At 52.3% G+C, this 23,289-nt stretch overlaps 2 protein-coding genes across 5 annotated transcripts; one reads left to right on the forward strand and one right to left on the reverse strand.

Moving 5' to 3' along the window:
* The first annotated feature begins 36 nt into the window (after window positions 1-36).
* On the forward strand, window positions 37-16,385 carry virma (vir like m6A methyltransferase associated). Its single transcript, XM_084669090.1, is given in 28 exon segments — window positions 37-141; window positions 558-670; window positions 993-1,079; window positions 1,430-1,478; window positions 1,596-1,758; window positions 2,940-3,059; window positions 3,192-3,434; window positions 4,247-4,956; window positions 5,058-5,195; window positions 5,695-5,921; window positions 6,048-6,569; window positions 6,744-6,898; window positions 7,893-7,975; window positions 8,064-8,157; window positions 8,313-8,701; window positions 8,819-8,974; window positions 9,526-9,761; window positions 10,457-10,709; window positions 11,167-11,384; window positions 11,684-11,816; window positions 11,927-12,085; window positions 12,372-12,526; window positions 12,655-12,751; window positions 12,904-13,070; window positions 15,078-15,442; window positions 15,710-15,856; window positions 15,982-16,049; window positions 16,051-16,385. Coding segments are annotated over 28 exon segments (5,463 nt in total). The 5' UTR covers window positions 37-75; the 3' UTR covers window positions 16,201-16,385.
* rnf41l (ring finger protein 41, like) lies at window positions 16,372-22,512 on the reverse strand. Of its 4 annotated transcripts, XM_084669096.1 has the most exons (8): window positions 22,314-22,512; window positions 20,874-21,069; window positions 20,544-20,750; window positions 19,800-19,906; window positions 19,074-19,100; window positions 17,857-18,019; window positions 17,661-17,781; window positions 16,372-17,539 (listed from the first exon to the last, which is right to left on the reverse strand). In XM_084669096.1, exons 3-8 carry the CDS (start codon window positions 20,747-20,749, stop codon window positions 17,192-17,194), a joined length of 972 nt encoding a protein of 323 aa, XP_084525222.1. In that variant the 5' UTR covers window position 20,750; window positions 20,874-21,069; window positions 22,314-22,512; the 3' UTR covers window positions 16,372-17,191. The 4 variants fall into 4 exon arrangements, with proteins under 4 accessions (XP_084525222.1, XP_084525219.1, XP_084525221.1 ...); XM_084669093.1 differs by lacking the exon at window positions 19,074-19,100 and having other exon boundaries at window positions 19,767-19,906; window positions 20,874-21,067; window positions 22,318-22,510; XM_084669095.1 differs by lacking the exon at window positions 19,074-19,100 and having other exon boundaries at window positions 19,767-19,906; window positions 20,874-21,044; window positions 22,314-22,510.
* Window positions 22,513-23,289: the final 777 nt, after the last annotated feature.

Genomic DNA, 23,289 nt, shown 5'->3' on the forward strand with positions numbered 1-23,289 from the left:
AACGAATGTGGAACAACCCGGAATTAGTATTAGCAAAGCGGAAGCTGTGTCAGTACCCCTGAGTAACAACAACGAATGATGGCGGGGGATACTTCAACAGAGCTTCTGTTTTTAGATACATTTAAACATCAGAGCGCAGAGGTAAAGCCAAGATTGTCCCAGATTACGCCGATTTTATAGCAAAGTGCACGTTGCTTAGACGTAGCCAGCGATATATCTAGTTATTAAGCAAAGCGGCTAGGAGTCACGTTAGCCAGACCGGGGCTTAACTAGCTAGCTTAGCTAGTCTACTACCTTCTCTAAGATCGCCTGCTAGCTAGCTCACCTTCGTAACCCACCTGTTAACTACTCTCTTCGTTTTACGTTAGACCCACTGCCCTAACAAATAGCCTACCAGCCAATCCGCATACTTTGACAATGTTACTAGGGGTTGAGCTAACTACACTACTGACGTTAGCTTGTCTGGCTGGGGATGTTGACATTTTAGCTAGTTAGCTATGCAAATGATTGTTGCCATGTGTTAATGTATTGGTTTTATACTACTGTTTATTCAACAGTTGACCAACGTAGACGTGGTTCGTTTCCCACGCGGCGTTTTGATCACAGAGGTGCGAGTAATTCCCCCGGGAATCAAAGCACACAGCAGTTTACCCGACTGTAGGGCATTTGGGTAAGCGAACGTATGCACACTTGCACATAAATAATCCCCTCCGCGAGTATGAAACCAAAATATATGTGTGATTCCCACTAAGCATGTTAATTACAATGTGTTTATACAGACACGTAATTTGGTCTGGATCTATTTTGGTCTAAAGGAGGTTGCCTGGTTGTGCCATTTCTAATAGAGCCTATGCAGATCACCATGTTACAGGACAGTTGATGCATTCTAAGAATCTCCTCTCTGTATAAGCCTGCCCAGAGGACATGCAATGTCAGTGCATCATGTGGAACAGTGTATTTGTAATGGGATCATGCTCTGGTTCTTCCTCCAGGGAGACATCTCCCCATGCCTTCCAGTTGGAGCTGTACTTCAACAATGTCACCAAACCCAATAGCCCGACGTTCCATCGACTGGGCAGGTCAGTCGCCCTTTTTCCTCCACCCCTTTTCCTGTCATTGCTGAGAAATATTCCCCCCTGCCTTCCCCCTCCCTCATTTGTTTCTCACCCTGGCTGTGTGTCTGCACAGGGTTCAGAGTGTTTAGGAAGTAGGTCAGTGTTTCACCTGTAAAACCTGTTGGGGTGGGGCTGGCCCTTAAGTCTGTCCTGACAGAGAGCCAAGAAGCAAGCGGGTGTGGTCTGATACCTCAACAGGTGTCTTTGTTCTCCAACTGGTCTCTCCAGTAACAGCAACCCCTAACCACACACCCCCATACACACACAGAAAATGTAATAGAAATGTCATCCATTGTGTTCTTGTCTTCCCTCAGTCTGGAATATGATGAAAACAAGTCCATCATCTTCAGGCCCAGTGGAAAGGTAGATCTTTCTCTCACCTCCTCACCTGTCTGGCTGTGGCTGGAGGCACTGAGCAGCCATGAAGAACTGATAGAGCTGACTGTGTGTGTGTGTGTGTGTGTGTGTGTGTGTGTGCAGGTGAACACAGACGGGCTGGTTCTGCGGGGGTGGTACACCAGCCTGACGGTGGCAGTGTATGGCACGGCAGAACGCTCACATGGACACGACCGAGACTCCCCCCCTCCCCCTCCCCCCCCACCCCCACAGCAGCAGGGCGGAGCCAAGAGGGTCATGAAGCAAGGTGGGTTCATGCCCCACACACACACACATCCACACCTAACATTCCCCCCATCTCAGGTTGATAAAGGACTGTTACTTTAACTCCTTCACCCATTCTAAACCTGGAGCTCATGTTCAAATTCTAACCACAACCTCCTCCAATCTTCTCCCTTCATGTTCAGATCCTAACCATAACCATAGAGCCACGTAAAAACATCAGCCACCAGGCGGGTAACCTGTACTTAGCTTGTCTCTTCTAACTTCCAGAGATGGCAAAAGTACACACATCCTTCACTCAAGTAGAAGTACAGATACTCATGTTTAAAAATACTCTCCCCCCCAAGTAAAAAGTAGCCATTACTACCAGCTGTTGGACCTCACATCATATTCATACATAAAGACACTATAGACACGCAGCACCTTCACCATCTCCCTCATGGCCATGGGTGGTCTAGGATGTCTCTGTGCTCAGTCATGTGGGCATCGCTAACTCGCTAACTCTCTCATCCATAACGTACCTATTAAAAAGATATATATTTGTCACCCTTTTTGAAACACAGTGTGAGAGGGGAGGACAGAGAACCCTAAAACAGAGTAATGCAGAGCCGAGCACAGTAGAGCACAGTAGAGCACAGTAGAGCACAGTAGAGCACAGTAGAGTACAATAGAGTACAGGAGAGTCCTCATCAATGATGCAATTTTTTTTTAACCTTATTAACACATTTGACAAATATTTTTTCAGCCTTTTAGAAAAGAAAAAAACACACCCAACATGCCACAAAAAGGTCTCTAGTTGGTTTAAAAAAAAAAATTCTAGAAGTTTATGTATTTAATTTTTTTACCTTTCAAAAGTTTTTTTTCCACACAACACGACAGCAAAACGTTTATAGTTTTATTTTTGTAAAAAAAAAAAATCACTTCTGGCTGGCTTTTGAATGTAAGAAAGTACAGATATTTGTGTAAAAAATTTAAGGGGTGAAAGTAAAAAGTTGTCAGTTGTCACTTTTTTTGTCACATATTTGTAGAAAAATGTGTTTTAAACCATTAGAAACTTTGATTAGAAACAGTTTTTCAAAAATATTTTTTCAACCTTTCTAAAAGAAAAATCTACTTCAGTACAGTAACAAAGTATTTGTTCTTTGTTACTTCCCATCTCTGCTAACTTCTCTGACATGTTTTCTCTGCACACGTGTGTCTGCTCAGAGTGGGATAAAGATGAACAGTACAACGGCAGCCCCCCGAGACCAGCCCCCCGGGGACCCCGCACCCCCCCAGGACCCCCTCCCCCAGACGATGATGAAGAGGAGCAGGTCCCAGTGGCAGGTCAGACACACACACACACAACACATCTATCAGTTTTAAAGTGACTGGTCATGCCAACATGCTCAGTTATCGGTATCAGAAGGACTCCTGAATGATGGTACTAATAATAAAACATGATGCTCTGTGACACAGTGGGGGTGGCGGTCAAAACGGAGTCATGCTCGGGGCGTGAAGACTCCCTGGAGGCCGTGACCCCTGAGAGGTCACTGCCTCTGGACGAAGCCTACTCAGATGCTGAGCCAGAGGGGGAGGAGCCAGAGGAGGAGGAGGAGCCAGAGGAGGAGGAGGAAGCACGGACGGACGAAAGTGTTCCAGACGAGGAGGAGGACGAGGAGGAGGAAGATGAGGGTGAGGAGATGGAGGAGATGGAGGAAGGTAGGGGGGCTCCAGTGTGTGAACAGGAACAACAGACAAGACGCCCTTTCCCAAACTGACCCCCCCAGCCCGTCACCACTAAGTTACTCTCCCAATGTGCCATGCCAAACACATGACAACATCCCAGAACGACCCAGTCCATCCAGACACACTGAGAGGGGCAGGCCAGGCCAGGGCTGGTTTGGGACTGGGCACTAAGACAGTGTGTGCTGTGGCATGCTGAGACAGAGTGTGTGTGCTGTGGCATGCTGAGACAGAGTGTGTGTGCTGTGGCATGCTGAGACAGAGTGTGTGTGCTGTGGCATGCTGAGACAGAGTGTGTGTGCTGTGGCATGCTGAGACAGAGTGTGTGTGCTGTGGCATGCTGAGACAGAGTGTGTGTGCTGTGGCATGCTGAGACAGAGTGTGTGTGCTGTGGCATGCTGAGACAGAGTGTGTGTGCTGTGGCATGCTGAGACAGAGTGTGTGTGCTGTGGCATGCTGAGACAGAGTGTGTGTTCTGTGGCATGCTGAGACAGAGTGTGTGTGCTGTGGCATGCTGAGACAGAGTGTGTGTGCTCATTACAGAGCAGCCTTGACCAGCTGCTTGTTACAGAGAACCGCCTCAGCTGTGACTGCTACTTGTGCTTCTGCTTGGGAACTTCAAATCCTATTAATTCGCTCTCCCCCCTCTCCTCTCCCCCCCTCTCCCTTCCTCTTATTCTTACCCTGCCTGCCTTGCCTTGCCTTGCCTTGCCCCACCCCTCCCCTTCTTCCTCTCTCTTGCTCTCCATTGCACTTCTCTCTCCCTCCCTCCATACCCTCCCTCTCAGGTGATGATGGCTATGAGCAGATCTCCAGTGACGAGGATGACCTGGACAACAGTTTCAAGCTGCCCAGCTTCGACATGGACTACACCCCCGAGGACCTGGCGTCTGTGCCCCCCGTCCAGTACGACCCATACGAGCGCCAGCTCCGCCCCCTGCTCTTCTTCACCCCCCCCTACAAGACCCGCTTCGACACCCAGCTGGAGAAGGCCAGGGGGGGAGCCGCGCCTGGGGGCGTGGACGGGCCCGAGGTGGAGGCTGTGGCCCAGCTGAGAGAGCTCCTGGCTGGGATTGGAGAAGACAGGGGGGCTGGCTGGGTCACAGCTCTGGAGCACGCTTCTGGACTGCTGGCAAAAGGGCTCGGCTGTTTAATTGGACAAGGGGAGGGAGAGTGGGAGGAACCTTTAGGGGTTCTGGTCCAATGGGCTCTTCAGGGTCTGAGTATGGATATTGCTCTGACCCAGCCCATCGCACTGAACCTCAGACAGCTGAAAGCTGGTGCTAAGCTGGCATCCTGCCTGGCAGAGTCCCCACAGGGCCTCACGGTGCTGCTGCGCGAGGGGGCCCTGGGCCTCCTGCTGGAGCTCCTCCACAGGGACCACATCTCATCCACACTGAAGCTGAGCATACTGAGGGCGCTGGATGCCTTGACCAGCGCCCCTGCTGGTGTGGAGGCCTTCCTACACTCAGAGGGAACACAGAGGAGTGGCTACCAGGTAAGAGGTTCTGGCAAACTCCAGAACCTGATCCTTTCAAAACATTTTTTAAGTTTGTTGTTCTGGATCTTGGTAGTTATGGGATGTTTTGCTCCTGGCAGCGCCTGGTTCAGCTGTTCCTCCGCGATGAGACAGTGAGGGTGGTAACTGCTGGCAACGCTGTGCTGCAGAAGAGCCACGCCTACGAGGTGCTGACTGACCTGCAGCGCACGGCCGCCGCCTGGAGCGACCCCCCACAGGTACACACACACACACACACCTGGAGCGACCCCCCACAGGTACACACACACACACACACCTGGAGCGACCCCCCACAGGTACACACACACACACACACCTGGAGCGACCCCCCACAGGTACACACACACACACACACCTGGAGCGACCCCCCGCAGGTACACACACACACACCTGGAGCGACCCCCCACAGGTACACACACACACACACACCTGGAGCGACCCCCCGCAGGTACACACACACACACCTGGAGTGACCCCCCGCAGGTACACACACACACACCTGGAGCGACCCCCCGCAAGTACACACACACACACCTGGAGCGACCCCCCACAGGTACACACACACACACCTGGAGCGACCCCCCGCAGGTACACACACACACACACACTCTCACACACACACACATACACTCACATACATCCCCGCAGGTACACACACAGCTGGAAACCACATGATGAGAGTTTACCTCCATGTTTCATTATGTCCTGGTGTCTCAGGAGGAGATGGAGGAAGCTGAAAGCCCCATGGAGGAGGAGCCAGTGTTAGGCCCCTCCCCTGTGAGTGAGGCAGAGCTGGACAGGATGGCAGGGGTTCTAGAGGAGCTGCACCACTTGTTGGAGACGGCCCCCCACAGCATGGTGCAGCCCCCTGGGAAAGCCTTCCCCACCAGCGCCCGCATCACTGGCCCCCAGGAGAGAGACGACCCCTACCCTACCCTGTACAGGTACACACACACACACACAGCCGGGATACCGCACACTGGCACTGTTGAGTGTAACCATACAGGGCAGTGAATGTAGCTGAGAGTAGCTGTTTGTTGAGTGTTAACTTGTTGAACCTGTGTCATCAGGTACATGCACGCGTGTCACTTCCTGGAGAGCATGGCGGTGGTGCTGGCTGCAGGGGCAGGCCACGTGGGCGTCACTCAGGCCCTCCGAGAGCTCCTACGCTTCCTGTCTCTCACCCAATCAGGGCTGCTGTTTCTCCTAGCCCAGCCCACTCCAACCAACCTGATTCTTCGTCTCTTAGCAACTGTGGCCGAGGCTGAGGGGGAGGAGCCTGTGTTCTGCAGGAGCGACAGCGAGCACAGTGGGCCTGGGGTGGGTGAGGAGGGTCTGGGGGCGTGGCTCATGCAGGCTCTGCACGCGCTCCAGAGCGTGTCAGAGTTGATGAGTCACGTAGCGGCGGGGGGTGAGGGTGGGGAGGGGCTAGAGGAGGGCGACAGTGCGGACGTGCTGGGCATGCTCCATGCCCTCTACCTCATCACCTTCACACAGACGGGCCGCAGCGCAGTGGCCCACGTCTTCAGCCTGGACAACAACCTGACATGCCTGCTCACCCTGCTGCAGCACCACGGCAAAGACAGCCTGGGGTGAGAAAGGGCTCTGTGTGTGTGTGTGTGTGTGGAGACAGCCTGGGGTGAGAGAGGGCTCTGTGTGTGTGTGTGTGTGTGTGTGGAGACAGCCTGGGGTGAGAGAGGGCTCAGTGTGTGTGACAGAGCATGCAGAAGGTCATGCATAAGATCATGTGTGTTGCCCTCCTCCAGAGAAGCTAAGGCCAGGAAGGCGGTCACCTATAACTACGCCTGCATGCTGCTGCTGATGGTGGTGCAGAACTCCAACGACCTGCGCATGATGGAGCAGTCAGCCTGCCTACTGCTGGCTCACGCCAAGACCGACGACACCAACACCAAGCTGCAGGGTAACACACACCACACACACACACACACATTCCACACACACACTGCTATCTCATACACACACCACTCTCACACACACACACACACATCCAACAACTCAGTGCTTGTTTATGTCACTTGTGATGATGAGTCGTGTCTCTCCTGAGAGGCACAGGAGAACCCAGATGACATGCAGACTAACGTGTGTGTGTGTGTGTGTCATACAGACCAGTGCAGACTAACGTGTGTGTGTGTGTGTCATACAGACCAGTGCAGACTAACGTGTGTGTGTGTGTGTGTCATACAGACCAGTGCAGACTAACGTGTGTGTGTGTGTGTGTCATACAGACCAGTGCAGACTAACGTGTGTGTGTGTGTGTCATACAGACCAGTGCAGACTAACGTGTGTGTCATACAGACCAGTGCAGACTAACGTGTGTGTGTGTGTCATACAGACCAGTGCAGACTAACGTGTGTGTGTGTGTGTGTGTCATACAGACCAGTGCAGACTAACGTGTGTGTGTGTGTGTGTGTCATACAGACCAGTGCAGACTAACGTGTGTGTGTGTGTGTGTGTGTCATACAGACCAGTGCAGACTAACGTGTGTGTGTGTCATACAGACCAGTGCAAACTAATGTGTGTGTGTGTGTGTGTGTGTGTCATACAGACCAGTGCAGACTAACGTGTGTGTGTGTGTGTCATACAGACCAGTGCAGACTAACGTGTGTGTGTGTGTGTGTGTGTCAGTCATACAGACCAGTGCAGACTAACGTATGTGTGTGTCATACAGACCAGTGCAGACTAACGTGTGTGTCATACAGACCAGTGCAGACTAATGTGTGTGTGTGTGTGTGTGTCATACAGACCAGTGCAGACTAACGTGTGTGTGTGTGTCATACAGACCAGTGCAGACTAACGTGTGTGTGTGTGTGTCATACAGACCAGTGCAGACTAACGTGTGTGTGTGTGTGTGTCATACAGACCAGTGCAGACTAACGTGTGTGTGTTTGTTTCAGAGCTCAGTAAGTGGCTGGAGCCTTTAGAGAAACTTCGCTTTGATATCAGCAGCATTCCTGCCCTCATAGACTACATTAAACAGGTATGTTCTGCCCCACACTCACTCACACACCTGCCCTGAGGTGAGTCAGGCTTCTGGAACATGCATGTGACTGAGTGTTCTGTACTAGAACCTGGAGAACATGCTGACTCTGGAGGGAACCGGCATGGTGACTGCTCTCAGAGTCCTCTCCCAGCTCGCTTGCCCTCCGCCTGCAGTAGAGGGTACGCACGCACACACACGCACACACACACACACACACACACACACTTTGAATCCCTTCTTTGTGTCCTCACCACACATGACCTCTTCTCCACTCTGCCCTGTAAGTATTCCAGTTGTGTCCTCACAGTATCTCAGCATCTCTGTCCTCCCGCAGGCCAACAGAAGGATCTCAGGTGGAGTTTAGCCGTCATCCAGCTGTTCTCGGGTGAGGGTCTGGACATGTGTGTGCGTGTTCTGCAGAAGCTGTGCAGCGTGCTGCTCCAGCCCTGGCGAGTCCATGGCCACATGGGGCCCTCGCCGCCTCGCTTCCTCATCCTCAGCGTGTGTGTGAACACGCTCCGCCTGCTTCGCTCCATGCTGATGGAGCTGCTGCGGGGCGGGGCCTTCCAGTTCAGGGACACGCGTGTGGCCTGCGTCCTCGTCTCCCTGCATATGATCGTGTGCTCAGTGCCAGCGTCTGGGCGGCTGGACGGAGAGGAGAGCAGGGTGCAGGCGCTCATCGTAGACGTGCTGCTCACCTTCACCCAGGGGGTCAGTGAGCAGGTGGGGCTCAACACACACACACACACACTGCCTGCCTGCCTGGTTGTTTTATTCATTAGATGAAACAGGAACACTCAGTATTTAGAGTGAATGTGAGTGTGTACCGTGTTCCCCCAGGTGACCCACACGGAGGAGACCCTGGCCAGCAACACGTGGTCTCTGATGTTGAGGGAGGTGCTGGGCTCCTTGCTCAAGGCTCCTGAGGGTATCTTCTCTGGCCTCACCCTGCTGTCAGAGCTGCTGCCTCTGCCCCTGCCCATGCACAGCACCCAGGTACCCTGAGCAGCACACAGCTGCCCATGCACAGCAGTAGACAGCTACCCTGACCAGTAGACAGCTACCCTGACCAGTAGACAGCTACCCTGACCAGTAGACAGCTACTCTGACCAGTAGACAGCTACTCTGACCAGTAGACAGCTACCCTGACCAGTAGACAGCTACCCTGACCAGTAGACAGCTACCCTGACCAGTAGACAGCTACTCTGACCAGTAGACAGCTACCCTGACCAGTAGACAGCTACCCTGACCAGTAGACAGCTACTCTGACCAGTAGACAGCTACCCTGACCAGTAGACAGCTACCCTGACCAGTAGACAGCTACTCTGACCAGTAGACAGCTACCCTGACCAGTAGACAGCTACCCTGACCAGTAGACAGCTACTTTGACCAGTAGACAGCTACCCTGACCAGTAGACAGCTACTCTGACCAGTAGACAGGTGTGTGGTATTTTGGCCAGGTGAAGAAAACCAGGTGTAGTCCAGTTTTTGTGATCCCATGCCCTGTCCCTCCATCCTGGTGATCCCATGCCCTCCCTCCCCCCCAGGAGATCTCGCTCCAGGATGTGGCGGTGGCCCTGAACACCAGGAAGCTGTGGAGCATGCACCTGCGTGTGCAGTGGCGGGGGTTTTCCGAGGCGCTGAAGTGTGTGTGTGGCACCAGCTGCCCCCCCCTGCTCGCCATGCTGCGCCGGGTGTGTGTCCAGCTGGCTGACCTATCCTCACCCACAGCCTCCCTCATCATGAAGAGCCTGCTGGAGCTGCTGCTGGGGGAACTGCAGCAGTAAGACACACACACACACCAGAACACACACACACACACCAGAACACACACACCAGAACACACACACACCAGAACACACACACACCAGAACACACACACACCAGAACACACACACACCAGAACACACACACACCAGAACACACACACACCAGAACACACACACACCAGAACACACACACACCAGAACACACACACACCAGAACACACACACCAGAACACACACACACCAGAACACACACACACCAGAACACACACACACACACACCAGAACACACACACACACACACCAGAACACACACACACACACCAGAACACACACACACACACCAGAACACACACACACACACCAGAACACACACACCAGAACACACACACACCAGAACACACACACCAGAACACACACACACCAGAACACACACACACCAGAACACACACACACTAGAACACACACACACCAGAACACACACACACCAGAACACACACACACCAGAACACACACACACTAGAACACACACACACCAGAACACACACACACTAGAACACACACACACCAGAACACACACACACCAGAACACACACACACTAGAACACACACACACCAGAACACACACACACCAGAACACACACACACCAGAACACACACACACCAGAACACACAGAAATGGAGAAGGGACTATGATGTGTGTGTGTTTCAGGGTGGAGGGGAAGTGTGTGTGCTGGAGCCAGGTCCTCCGTGTCCTGTCCCTATTGGACGCCCTGGTGTCTCAGAGAGCCTGTAAGAGCGCAGCTCTGAGCCTGCTGGCCAGCGTTACCCCTGGAGATGAGCCACCATTGGCCGACCTCTTCCCCTTGCTGCTGTCCCTATTGGCTGTCCCGGCTGACCCCTCCCTCCAGCAGCAGCACTGCAGCGAGCTGGTGGCGACCATCCTGCAATCTCTGTGTGACCAGGTACACCACACACACACACACACACCATACACACCACACACACATGCCATACACACACACACACCATACACACCACACACACACGCCATACACACACACACCACACCACACACACACACACACCACACACACACACACACACACCACACACACACCCATACACACACCATACACACCACACACACACCATACACACACACCACACACACACCATACACACCACACACACACCATACACACACACCACACACACACCATACACACACACCACACACACACACACACACCATACACACCACACACACACACGCCATACACACACACACACACCACAAACACACCCATACACACCATACACACCATACCATACACACACACCACACACACACACACCATACACCATGCACTGTCCCTCTGTCTACATTCCCCCTAACAGAGTGAGTGTGTGTGCCGTCAGGATATCTCCCTGGTGCAGTCGTCTCCAGGGGAAGGCTGTGTCTCCGAGGTAGATCAGCTGGCCCACGCTCTGCCAGGGAGAGAGCTGATGCCAGCCGTGTGCAGCGCCCTGCTGGAGGCTGCTGGAAACCCAGACAGCAGCCCTGCCCTCCTGCTCACCTGCATCAGAACCCTGATGTTCCTCACAGAGCACGACTATGGACTGTACCACCTTAAGGGGTACACACATCCATTTTCCTTCTGTCTTTCTTAGTTTTCTTAGTGTGTGTCTGTATGTTGTGTGTGTGTGTGTGTGTGTGTTAGTCAGATCGGGAGTCGGATGGCTGACCGGTTAGGGAATTGGGCTATTAATCAGAAGGTTGCCGGTCGATTCCCTGGCCGTGCAAAAATGTCCCAGGGCAAGGCACTTCACCCTACTCCGGGGAATGTCCCTGTACTTACTGTGAGTCGCTCTGGATAAGAGCGTCTGCTAAATGACTAAATGTAAATGTGTGTGTGTGTGTGTGTGTGTGTGTCAGGGCTCTGAAGAAGCATGGTGCAGGTTTGTGTTCTCTGTTGAAGAGACAGACGCTGTCCTTCAACAAGGACTCTACTGAGCTGCTGTCCGCTGTGCTGGACCTGCTCCGACAGACCCTCCACACCGACCCACTGGTACAACACAACACACACACATTGTAAATGTCTCTCCTACAGACACATGTTGCCCTGTGTGGTTTGTCACCTGTTTCCAGACAGCAGCTTGTGTTTGTTCCTGAGTGCAGAGCTGCCTGGGGGAGGAGGTGCAGGGCTCTGGGGAAGAGGCGCAGGGCTTCCCCCCCCCCTCCCGCTCGCTGGCCCTGACCACCTCGGAGATGAAGGCTGTGCTGCAGTGGGATGAATCTGACTCTCATCCTCTCACAACCCTGGAAAAACACATCATGGTATTCACCCAGTGCTCAGCCAGAACAGGCAGGCAGGAGGAAACTATCCCTGTGCTTGTTGGTTATCATCAGAACAAACCTTTTGACTGTGGTACCATATTTTGGGGAAAAGGGATTTTTTTTAAGGCTTTTCTTTGAGTCTCTCTCTCTCTCTCTCTGTGTGTGTGTGTATTATAGAAGCTCCTCTCTCTCTCTCTGTGTGTGTGTGTGTATTATAGAAACTCCTCTCTCTCTGTGTGTGTGTATTATAGAAACTCCTCTCTCTGTGTGTGTGTGTGTGTTATAGAAGCTCGGCAAGGAGGATGATGCGTTGGAGGTTCTGCTGGATAACGTAATTGGTTTGAGACAGATGTTGATAAGCTCAGCAGACACACCTCCTTCCCCAGACACCGAGCCTATTCTGCCCGCCCCTGAATCCCTATTGGTCCAGTTCAACCACAGGTACCGCCTCTAAGTGGCACAGGAATACATCCAAGTCTGTTGACACCCTTTATATAGCATGTGGCCACATTCCTTTGGTGTTGTGATTTTGGGAGACATGACTGTGTGTGTGTGTGTGTGGTCTCCAGGACTGTGTTCATCCTGTCTGAAGCTGTGGATGATCAGCTGAAGGCTCTGTGGTTCTCCCCCTTCCACACTGAAGACTTGGAGGCTGAGCTGCACACTGTGAGTGTGTACCGTCTGGTGTGTGTGTGTGTGTGTGTGTGTGTGTGTAAAGCCTGGTGTGTGTACCGTCTGGTGTGTGTGTGTGTGTGTGTGTGTAAAGCCTGGTGTGTGTACCGTCTGGTGTGTGTGTAACGTCTAGTATGTGTGTCCAGGTGAAGGTGGACCTGGTCAGTCTGGCTCAGGAGTGCTGTCCTGACCTGGACCTGAGGGCAGAGCTGGAACATGCCTTCCTGTCAGAGCCCTCCTCCCCTGGGCACAGCAAGAACCCCAAGAACCTCCGCCTGGGCAAACACAAGCATGAGACCTTTATCACCTCCAGGTCTCTCCACTGTTCCTCTCCACTGTTCCTCCACACTGTTAGACAGGGTTAGACAGGGTTAGACAGGGTTAGAGCAGGGTTAGAGCAGGGTTAGAGCAGGGTTAGAGCAGGGTTAGAGCAGGGTTAGACATGGTTAGAGCAGGGATAGACTGGGTTAGACAGGGTTAGAGCAGGGATAGAGCAGGAATAGACAGGGTGAGAGCAGGGTTAGAGCAGGGTTAGAGCAGGGTTAGAGCAGGGATAGACAGGGTTAGAGCAGGGTTAGACAGGGTTAGAGCAGGGATAGACTGGGTTAGACAGGGTTAGAGCAGGGATATATTGGGTTAGACAGGGTTAGAGCAGGGATAGACTGGGTTAGACAGGGTTAGAGCAGGGATATACTGGGTTAGACAGGGTTAGAGCAGGGATATACTGGGTTAGACAGGGTTAGGGCAGGGATATACTGGGTTAGACAGGGTTAGAGCAGGGATATACTGGGTTAGACAGGGTTAGAGCAGGGATATACTGGGTTAGACAGGGTTAGAGCAGGGATATACTGGGTTAGACAGGGTTAGAGCAGGGATATACTGGGTTAGACAGGGTTAGAGCAGGGATATACTGGGTTAGACAGGGTTAGAGCAGGGATATACTGGGTTAGACAGGGTTAGAGCAGGGATATACTGGGTTAGACAGGGTTAGAGCAGGGATAGACTGGGTTAGACAGGGTTAGAGCAGGGATAGACTGGGTAAGACAGGGTTAGAGCAGGGATAGACTGGGTTAGACAGGGTTAGAGCAGGGATATACTGGGTTAGACAGGGTTAGAGCAGGGATATACTGGGTTAGACAGGGTTATAGCAGGGATATACTGGGTTAGACAGGGTTAGAGCAGGGATAGACTGGGTTAGACTGGGTTAGACAGGGTTAGAGCAGGGATAGACTGGGTTAGACAGGGTTAGAGCAGGGATAGACTGGGTTAGACAGGGTTAGAGCAGGGATATACTGGGTTAGACAGGGTTAGAGCAGGGATATACTGGGTTAGACAGGGTTAGAGCAGGGATATACTGGGTTAGACAGGGTTAGAGCAGGGATATACTGGGTTAGACAGGGTTAGAGCAGGGATATACTGGGTTAGACAGGGTTAGAGCAGGGATATACTGGGTTAGACAGGGTTAGAGCAGGGATATACTGGGTTAGACAGGGTTAGAGCAGGGATATACTGGGTTAGACAGGGTTAGAGCAGGGATATACTGGGTTAGACAGGGTTAGAGCAGGGATATACTGGGTTAGACAGGGTTAGAGCAGGGATATACTGGGTTAGACAGGGTTAGAGCAGGGATATACTGGGTTAGACAGGGTTAGAGCAGGGATAGACTGGGTTAGACAGGGTTAGAGCAGGGATAGACTGGGTTAGACAGGGTTAGAGCAGGGATATACTGGGTTAGACAGGGTTATAGCAGGGATATACTGGGTTAGACAGGGTTAGAGCAGGGATAGACTGGGTTAGACAGGGTTAGAGCAGGGATATACTGGGTTAGACAGGGTTAGAGCAGGGATAGACTGGGTTAGACAGGGTTAGAGCAGGGATATACTGGGTTAGACAGGGTTAGAGCAGGGATATACTGGGTTAGACAGGGTTAGAGCAGGGATATACTGGGTTAGACAGGGTTAGAGCAGGGATATACTGGGTTAGACAGGGTTAGAGCAGGGATAGACTGGGTTAGACAGGGTTAGAGCAGGGATATACTGGGTTAGACAGGGTTAGAGCAGGGATATACTGGGTTAGACAGGGTTAGAGCAGGGATAGACTGGGTTAGACAGGGTTAGAGCAGGGATATACTGGGTTAGACAGGGTTAGAGCAGGGATATACTGGGTTAGACAGGGTTAGAGCAGGGATATACTGGGTTAGACAGGGTTAGAGCAGGGTTAGAGCCCCTAGAAGACCCCAGGGGTTTGAAGCAGCCCAGCTGGGAGCAGGGGTAGCAGGGGTAGTAGTTGAAGTTTCTGACGTGTTCCTGTCTCCCTGCAGTGGGAAGTCTGGCTACGTGGAGCCGGCCAAGAGAGCTCACATCATGGCGGCGCCGCGCGGCCGGGGGGGTCGGGGGGCCTTTGGACAGCTGTGCCGTCCTCACGACATCTTCCGCCAGCGCAAGCAGAACACCTCGCGGCCTCCCAGCATGCACGTAGACGACTTTGTGGCAGCGGAGTTCAAAGACATTGGAACACCTCTGGGGCTGCTGCCCCCCAAACGGCCCCCCAAGACCTCCCCCAAGCCCCCCACCAGAGGCCTGTTCATAGGGAACCGAGGGGGGGGAGGAGGGGGGAGAGGAGCGGCCTTCCACAGCCAGACACGCTTCTTCACTCCTCCACAGCCCAAAGGAGTGCTGCTGTCTGGTACACATGCACACACACATGCACACACACATGCACACACACATGCGCACACACACATGCACACACATGCACACACATGCACACACACATGCACACACATGCACACACACATGCACACACACATGCACACACATGCACACACACATGCTTTGTATTTGACATCCAGAGTGATCTCATGAGCTGTGTTTCTTGGTCAGAAAAGCCAGCAGAGATCTTAACCTTCCCTTGTCTTCACCCGTCTTCCTCTCTCCCTTCCCACCTCTCCAGGTAACTATGCTCGTAGAGAGGGGGGGCGTGGAGCCTCGTGGAGCGGTCAGATGGCGGCCCCCCCCCACAGAGCCACGTACAGCGAGCCCCGAGGAGGACAGAGTAACTTCACACGTGGCCCCATCCCCTCCAGACAGCCCCCCGCAGGTACACTCTCACACACTCACTCTCTCACACACACACACTCTCTCACCCACACACACTCACACACATGATCCTGTTCCCCTCTCTGTCTCTGTCTGTCTCTCTCTCTCTGTCTCTCTCTGGCTCAGGTGCGTATCGTCTGGCTCCGCGGGACCGCGCTCCAAGAGGCCGAGGAGGGGCAGGCCTGTCGTGGATGGGAGGAGGGGGAGGGGGAGGAGGAGGAGGAGGGGGAGGAGGAGGAGGAGGGGGGAGGGGGAGGGGGGAGAGGCTCTCAGGGGGGCAAGTTTAGCAGCGGGGGAGGAAGTGGGGGAGGGAGGGGGAGACATGTGCGCTCCTTCACCAGGTAAACTCACCTGGACAATGACTGCTGCCTGCCATGGGGCTTATGGACCAATCAGAACAGTGAGTGTAGACCATCTTCAAGGAAACGTGTCCTTCATGGGATTATGAGTGACGATGTGGACTTTGTGTTGATGTTTTATGTTTTGTTATTTTACATTGTGTTCACACTCAATAAAGACTTGTGAATGAGGATGTTTAATGTCAATATTTCCTGGAGAATTCCTTGGCATCTCTACCTGACACAAACACAGCATAGCAGTCATGGAGCAGCAGGTATATTGAAGACAGGAGATTCTGGGCAGTATTAGCAGAGTTACAATATGATTGAAACAGTCCAGTTCCAGAGATGACCTGCTTTATCACTGAAATGAGTATCGATGATTACACATTTGGCCTCAAATGCAACTCTTCTGTAGATTTAGTGAGACTAGCACAGTAATGTGCTGGAATCCTGATGTACACTACTGATGGTAATGTGTGTTCCAGACAAGGTTAGGAGAGACAAGAAGCATGTGAACAGCTAAACAGTAACTGGCAGGGTGAGATGGGGACACTAGTCTTTCCTTGCCCAGTGGTTCTCAAACAGTGTCAGGCCCCCCTAACCCTTTCAAGAAAAATATATCTTCCTCTAGCATTTCCCTGCCCTCATTATCACCCCTGTGCAACCACTGCCCCCCTCCCCTCAAGGCAGAGCCCCCCACAGTCTGTGGTTCAGGAGGGGGAGGGCAGGTTCAGGAGGGGGAGGGCAGGTTCAGGAGGGGGAGGGCAGGTTCAGGAGGGGGAGGGCAGGTTCAGGAGGGGGAGGGTAGGTTCAGGAGGGGGAGGGCAGGTTCAGGAGGGGGAGGGCAGGTTCAGGAGGGAGAGGGCAGGTTCAGGAGGGGGAGGGCAGGTTCAGGAGGGCAGGTTCAGGAGGGGAGGGCAGGTTCAGGTTCAGGAGGGCACGTTCAGGAGGGGAGGGCAGGTTCAGGAGGGGAGGTTCAGGAGGGGAGGGCAGGTTCAGATGACGGTGACCTCACGGTTCTTCTTCTTGATGCAGTCAAGGGCCATGCGGGGGCCGTCACCCAGCTGCGGCGATAAGGGCGGAGCCAGCACCAACAGGGACTGGGTGGAGGACAGTGATTGGGTGGAGGCTTGCAACGCCGCCTCTCTCTGCAGGCCTCTGGTCAGCTGCTCTCTCCACATTGGCTCCTGGTCTTCCTGCTGGCTTCTGATTGGCTGGTCGGCTGTGTCCTGTCTCCTGGTTGGCTGCATGGCTCTGAGCTCCGCCTCCACCAGCTGCTGTCTCCGGAGACGCTCCGCCCCCAGCAGAGCCCGTACGTCACACATCACCCTCGACAGCTGGCCCTGCACGCACACACACACACACACACACACACACACACACAGGTATGAGTCAGGTACACATGGACCTAAGAAGCAGTGATGCAGTGACTGATGGTGAGGAGCGTGTCTTGTGACTCATGACCTTGAGCTCCTCCACTTCACTCTTCAGCATGGACTCCTTCTGCACCATGTGTCTCCTCTGGGAGTCGAGTCGTGACTCCATCTCACTCCTCACCTCCTCCACCTTGTTCAGCATCTCCGCCCTGAGGGACGTTCACCACACCATCACAACCCCACCCTCCTTGCAGCTTCACTCACAGACTCCTTCAAGAACACACCTTAGCATCTCCACCTCAGCGCGCAGCATGGCAACACAGTTGTGCTGCGATTGGTCCACTGAGAGGAGGGTGTGGCCACAGCCGTTTGGACACGCCCTGCTTCTGAAGCCACACTCGGTCAGGTGATCCTCCAGACCCCGCCTCTCCACCTGCACCGGGCAGCCTAGCGGAGGGGGGGGGGGGGGGTGAGCTACCTCAGACAAGTCAGCTTCAAATACCAGATTTTTACATCTTAACTTCCCTGCCCCCACCTTCCCTGCCCCCACCTTCCCTGCCCCCCACCTTCCCTGCCCCCACCTTCCCTGCCCCCACCTTCCCTGCCCCCCACCTTCCCTGCCCCCACCTTCCCTGCCCCCCACCTTCCCTGCCCCCACCTTCCCTGCCCCCCACCTTCCCTGCCCCCCACCTTCCCTGCCCCCACCTTCCCTGCCCCCCACCTTCCCTGCCCCCACCTTCCCTGCCCCCCACCTTCCCTGCCCCCACCTTCCCTGCCCCCCACCTTCCCTGCCCCCCACCTTCCCTGCCCCCACCTTCCCTGCCCCCCACCTTCCCTGCCCCCACCTTCCCTGCCCCCCACCTTCCCTGTCCCCACTCCACAGCAACACCTCCACACAGACACTGATAACTTCCCTGCCCCCACTCCACAGCAACACCCCTTCACACAGACACTGAAGAGGACATAGAAAGATTTTGTAACAGTCTATAACAGGAAGTCACTCGTTTCCATTTGGGAATATCATAAAGACAGGACCAGTAGGTTAGGGTTAGAGTACACACATCCTTCTTCAAATAGAAGTGCAGATACTCACGTTTAAAAAGATAAAATGTTCAAAATGACTTTAAAATTGAAGTACTCGCTTTTTCACACAAGTTAAAGTAAAGAAGTGTGGGCTCTGACATATACTTAGACATAAAGTAGTCATTACTACTAGCTGTTTTAGTGTTTTAGTAAAAAGTTTTTTCTTAACCTTTCAAAACTTTTTTTTCACACAGTGAAAGGAGAGAACAGAAGATCCTAAAACAGTAGATTACTGCAGAGCAGAGTACAATACAGTATAGTAGTCCTTATCAATGAAGCTATCTTTTTTCTAAACTGTTACAAAAAGATGTTCTCACCAGTTCAAAACCCTATGTATTAGTATTTTGTTACTTCCCATCTCTGGTACCCAGTAATACACACCTCCCATGCACACTCAAACTGAAACCATTAAACATACCACAGTGGAAGCATAGATACTCTCCACCTGCAAGAGAGATGTCATACACATGTTGAGAGCCTGGCAGCACTCATACAACCATGGACTGTTTGGTAACCATTTCTCAAGTACAGTATGTACTATATGTTTAGCTTCCTTCTATTGACAGACAGGTTAGCTAAACAACCACACCCTTGTATGAATGTGTGTGTGATGTGTGTGTGTGATGTGTGTGTGTGATGTGTGTGTGTGTGATGTGTGTGTGTGTGATGTGTGTGTGTGATGTGTGTGTGTGATGTGTGTGTGTGTGATGTGTGTGTGTGTGATGTGTGTGTGTGATGTGTGTGTGTGTGATGTGTGTGTGTGTGATGTGTGTGTGTGTGATGTGTGTGTGTGATGTGTGTGTGTGATGTGTGTGTGTGTGATGTGTGTGTGTGATGTGTGTGTGTGTGATGTGTGTGTGTGATGTGTGTGTGTGTGATGTGTGTGTGTTCACCCTTCCTGAATGATCCCACAGTATCACCGTCTGTATAACATCCCCATGACAACCAGACTACCACCTGCCCCCCTCACAGCGATGGTGTCATGTATATAAAACCTTTGTTCTCTCTGACTCAGGGTCCACTCGCAGTGACTAACATCCACACAGCCCAGCTAGAGCAATAATGTAAACTACAACCACACACACACAGTCAGAAGAACAGAGAGCTGTACCTATGTTGGAGCAGCGCATGAGTGTGAACTCACACTCGTCCTCGTGTGTGTGTAGAGTCTCGAGGGGGCAGATCCTGTTACAGCCCTGCTCTGCATTAACACAGCGCACCTGCAGACGGCTCAGGTCGTTCCTCATGTACCTACAGCACAGAGAGAATGTTCCTCATGTACCTACAGCACAGAGAGAATGTTCCTCATGTACCTACAGCACAGAGAGAATGTTCCTCATGTACCTACAGCACAGGGAGAATGTTCCTCATGTACCTACAGCACAGGGAGAATGTTCCTCATGTACCTACAGCACAGAGAGAATGTTCCTCATGTACCTACAGCACAGAGAGAATGTTCCTCATGTACCTACAGCACAGAGAGAATGTTCCTCATGTACCTACAGCACAGAGAGAATATTCCTAATGTACCTACAGCACAGAGAGAATGTTCCTTATGTACCTACAGCACAGAGAGAATGTTCCTTATGTACCTACAGCCCAGAGAGAATGTTCCTTATGTACCTACAGCACAGTGAAAGGAGAGACAGAGAGAAAATGCAAACCTTGCCAGGAAAGAACATGAGAGAGTGATGGAGATCGAGAGGGTGATGGAGATCGAGAGAGTGAGAGAAGTGGACAGACGGAGAGAGCCGTGGAGAGGCTGTACCTGTGCAGGGGTCTGAGGGTGTACTTGTGCAGGGGTGTGAGGCTGTACCTGTGCAGGGGTCTGAGGGTGTACCTGTGCAGGGGTGTGAGGGTGTACCTGTGCAGGGGTCTGAGGGTGTACCTGTGCAGGGGTCTTAGGGTGCTGATGTCCAGGGGAATCCTGTCCTCAGGGCAGGACTGGTGCTGCAGTAGCCAGGCACTGATGCAGGCGCTGCAGTAGGCGTGCTCACATGGAGCCTGCAGGGGGCGCTCCAACACGTCCCGACACACACAGCACAGCAGACCCTCGTTTACATAGCCCACAAACCTCTCCAGATCATAACCCATGCTGCACAACACACACACAAGCACCAACACACACACACACACGTTAGACAAAACTGTCTCCACAAGTGTTACTCGTGTTAGTTTTATTACTCTAGTATTGAACGCCTCCGATCAGGAGCCTTACCTGACATGCACTCCGGTCTGTCTCTAACAGACTCTCCTTTTCTTTCTTCTTTTCCCTTTCTCCACTCCCCTCCCCCCTTACTCTCCTATGTTCCCTGTGGGACTCGTCTCCGTGGTGAGGTCTCCGTGACAACGGGGGTCCTGAGCCCCGGCAGCCAGCTGTTGGACGGAACTGTAGAGAGACAGAATTACACTCTCTCACACACACACACACACACCTTTATTAAAATGCAGGCTGGACATCTGCAGTCTGACTTATTACCTTTGTTATAACCTGATTGGTATTTTGACATTGTCTTTATAAAACATACACAACAGAACCATATACAGGACCGGCTCTGCAGGTGAGCGTCACAAACATCAAACTATAAGGACTGTTCAGTTATTCTCTCTCCCCTCTTTTCTTTTTTCTGTCATCAATATCCCCTCTTTCCTCTCTCCTCTCCCTCTCTCCTCTCTCTCTCTCCTCTCCCTCTCTCCTCTCCCTCTCTCCTCTCCCTCTCTCCTCTCCCTCTCTCCTCTCTCTCTCTCCTCTCCCTCTCTCTTCTCCCTCTCTCCTCTCCCTCTCTCCTCTCCCTCTCTCCTCTCCCTCTCTCCTCTCCCTCTCTCCTCTCTATCTCTCCTCTCCCTCTCTCTCTCTCTCTCCTCTCTCTCTCTCCTCTCCCTCTCTCTTCTCCCTCTCTCTCTCTCTCTCCTCTCTCTCTCCTCTCCTCTCCCTCTCCTCTCTCTCTCTCCTCTCCTCTCTCTCTTCTCTCCTCTCCCTCTCTCCTCTCCCTCTCTCCTCTCCTCTCTCCCTCTCTCATCTCTCTCTCTCCTCTCCTCTCCTCTCCTCTCCTCTCCTCTCCTCTCCTCTCCTCTCCTCTCCTCTCCTCTCCTCTCCTCTCCTCTCCTCTCCTCTCCTCTCCCTCCTTCCTCTCCCTCTCCCTCTCTCTCTTCTCTCTTCTACTTTACTCTCCCTCTGTCCTCTCCCTCAGTCTCCTCTCCCCTCTCTCCTCTCTCCTCTCCCTCTCTCCTCTCCCTCTCTGAGGATATGGGATTAACATGGATTACTCTCTCCTTGCCTCTGATTGGATTACAGATCAATGACAGAATCATTGCTTCCCACCCTGACTACAGGAATCAAACAGCAAGCGGCACACTGACATTACAAAAACGTTCGACCTATGTGTATGGAATGCTTAAAACACCAATGCAATTTAGGGAATTCTGCATGTAATGCACAGTTGGTTGTCAGATAAAGTCAAGATTAATCTAATATAAAAGTTCCAAAAGCATTGTTCGCAATATCAGTATTGTATAACATTGGAAATATCATTGTGTTTTTCCATCTATGTACTTTTCATTTTAGTGAGTGACATAAAATATATTTTCCAAGGAGCCTGCAAATACTGGGGTTCAAGGATTTGAAAGTGAGCGTAGAATACTATTCGAGGACACTTACCTACTTTCACTTCATGTCTTCTCAGTCAGAAGAATGATTTCGTTGTGAAAACATCACGGATTTGCCATTGCGTTTTCCACATGCCAATCCAACATTATTGCGAATCGGAGAAGTCAGTGATCGGACAGTGAAAGTCAGATTAAGAGGTAAACCCAATTTATTTGTCCATGATTGGGTGACGCCGGGGCCTATCGAGAACCAGAGAGCGTCTGCCCGGCGCAGATAACAAATCAGCCAAAACGAGTATGCCAACAGCAACTCTCAACTCCTCCCATTTAATTTGCATGCAGCCAATGGCGCTGCCAATCTGCGGAGCGGGACATTCGCCTACAGCAGCTGTGCTCTTGCATGAAAACCTCCACACACTCGTAACACAGCAAGAATGCAGTTTAGATATGTTGGTGAATAATATTTGTTTAGCATACTCTATTAAGGTATGTAACTAAGAAATGTAACCGAAATGTATGCTGTCAATTACTATGTGTGAGAACTGAAATGTGTTTTCCCTGAATAGACAAGCTTGCTAGCTACTAGCTAGCTAGCCAGGTTAGCTACCCTCAGCTTACTCAACACAAACTAGTTCTGTAGTTTACTAATATTTCGTAGCTAACTGACCAGTTTAATGGTCATTGGTAGTATTTAAGGTTTTTGTTTGCGACAGGTCGCTGGCCCGATACATGCTTGACAGATGCTGTCATTCTAGAACCATGCGCCGCTCCGGAGCTCCCAGCCAGCTGGGGAACCTGTCGAAAAAGCCTAGATTCGTCCCTCCCGGTGCCTCGGTGTCCGGTTCTCCTGTCTGCTTGCCCGAGCAGCTGATGCCCAAACTCAGCTTTGACCACGCGCTAAACAAGGTTCTAATACATCCGTTATCACTCAAAAAGAGCCCCATCCCAGATGTGACGGTATCTGATGTGGTCTGAGTGGGGCTCCTGTCAGTGGAGGAGCGCGAACTGAATACGTGGCTGAAGTTACA

Source organism: Hypomesus nipponensis, chromosome 2 (assembly GCF_054491055.1).
Source record: "Hypomesus nipponensis isolate SF chromosome 2, ASM5449105v1, whole genome shotgun sequence".
NCBI classification, from domain to species: Eukaryota; Metazoa; Chordata; class Actinopteri; order Osmeriformes; family Osmeridae; genus Hypomesus; species Hypomesus nipponensis.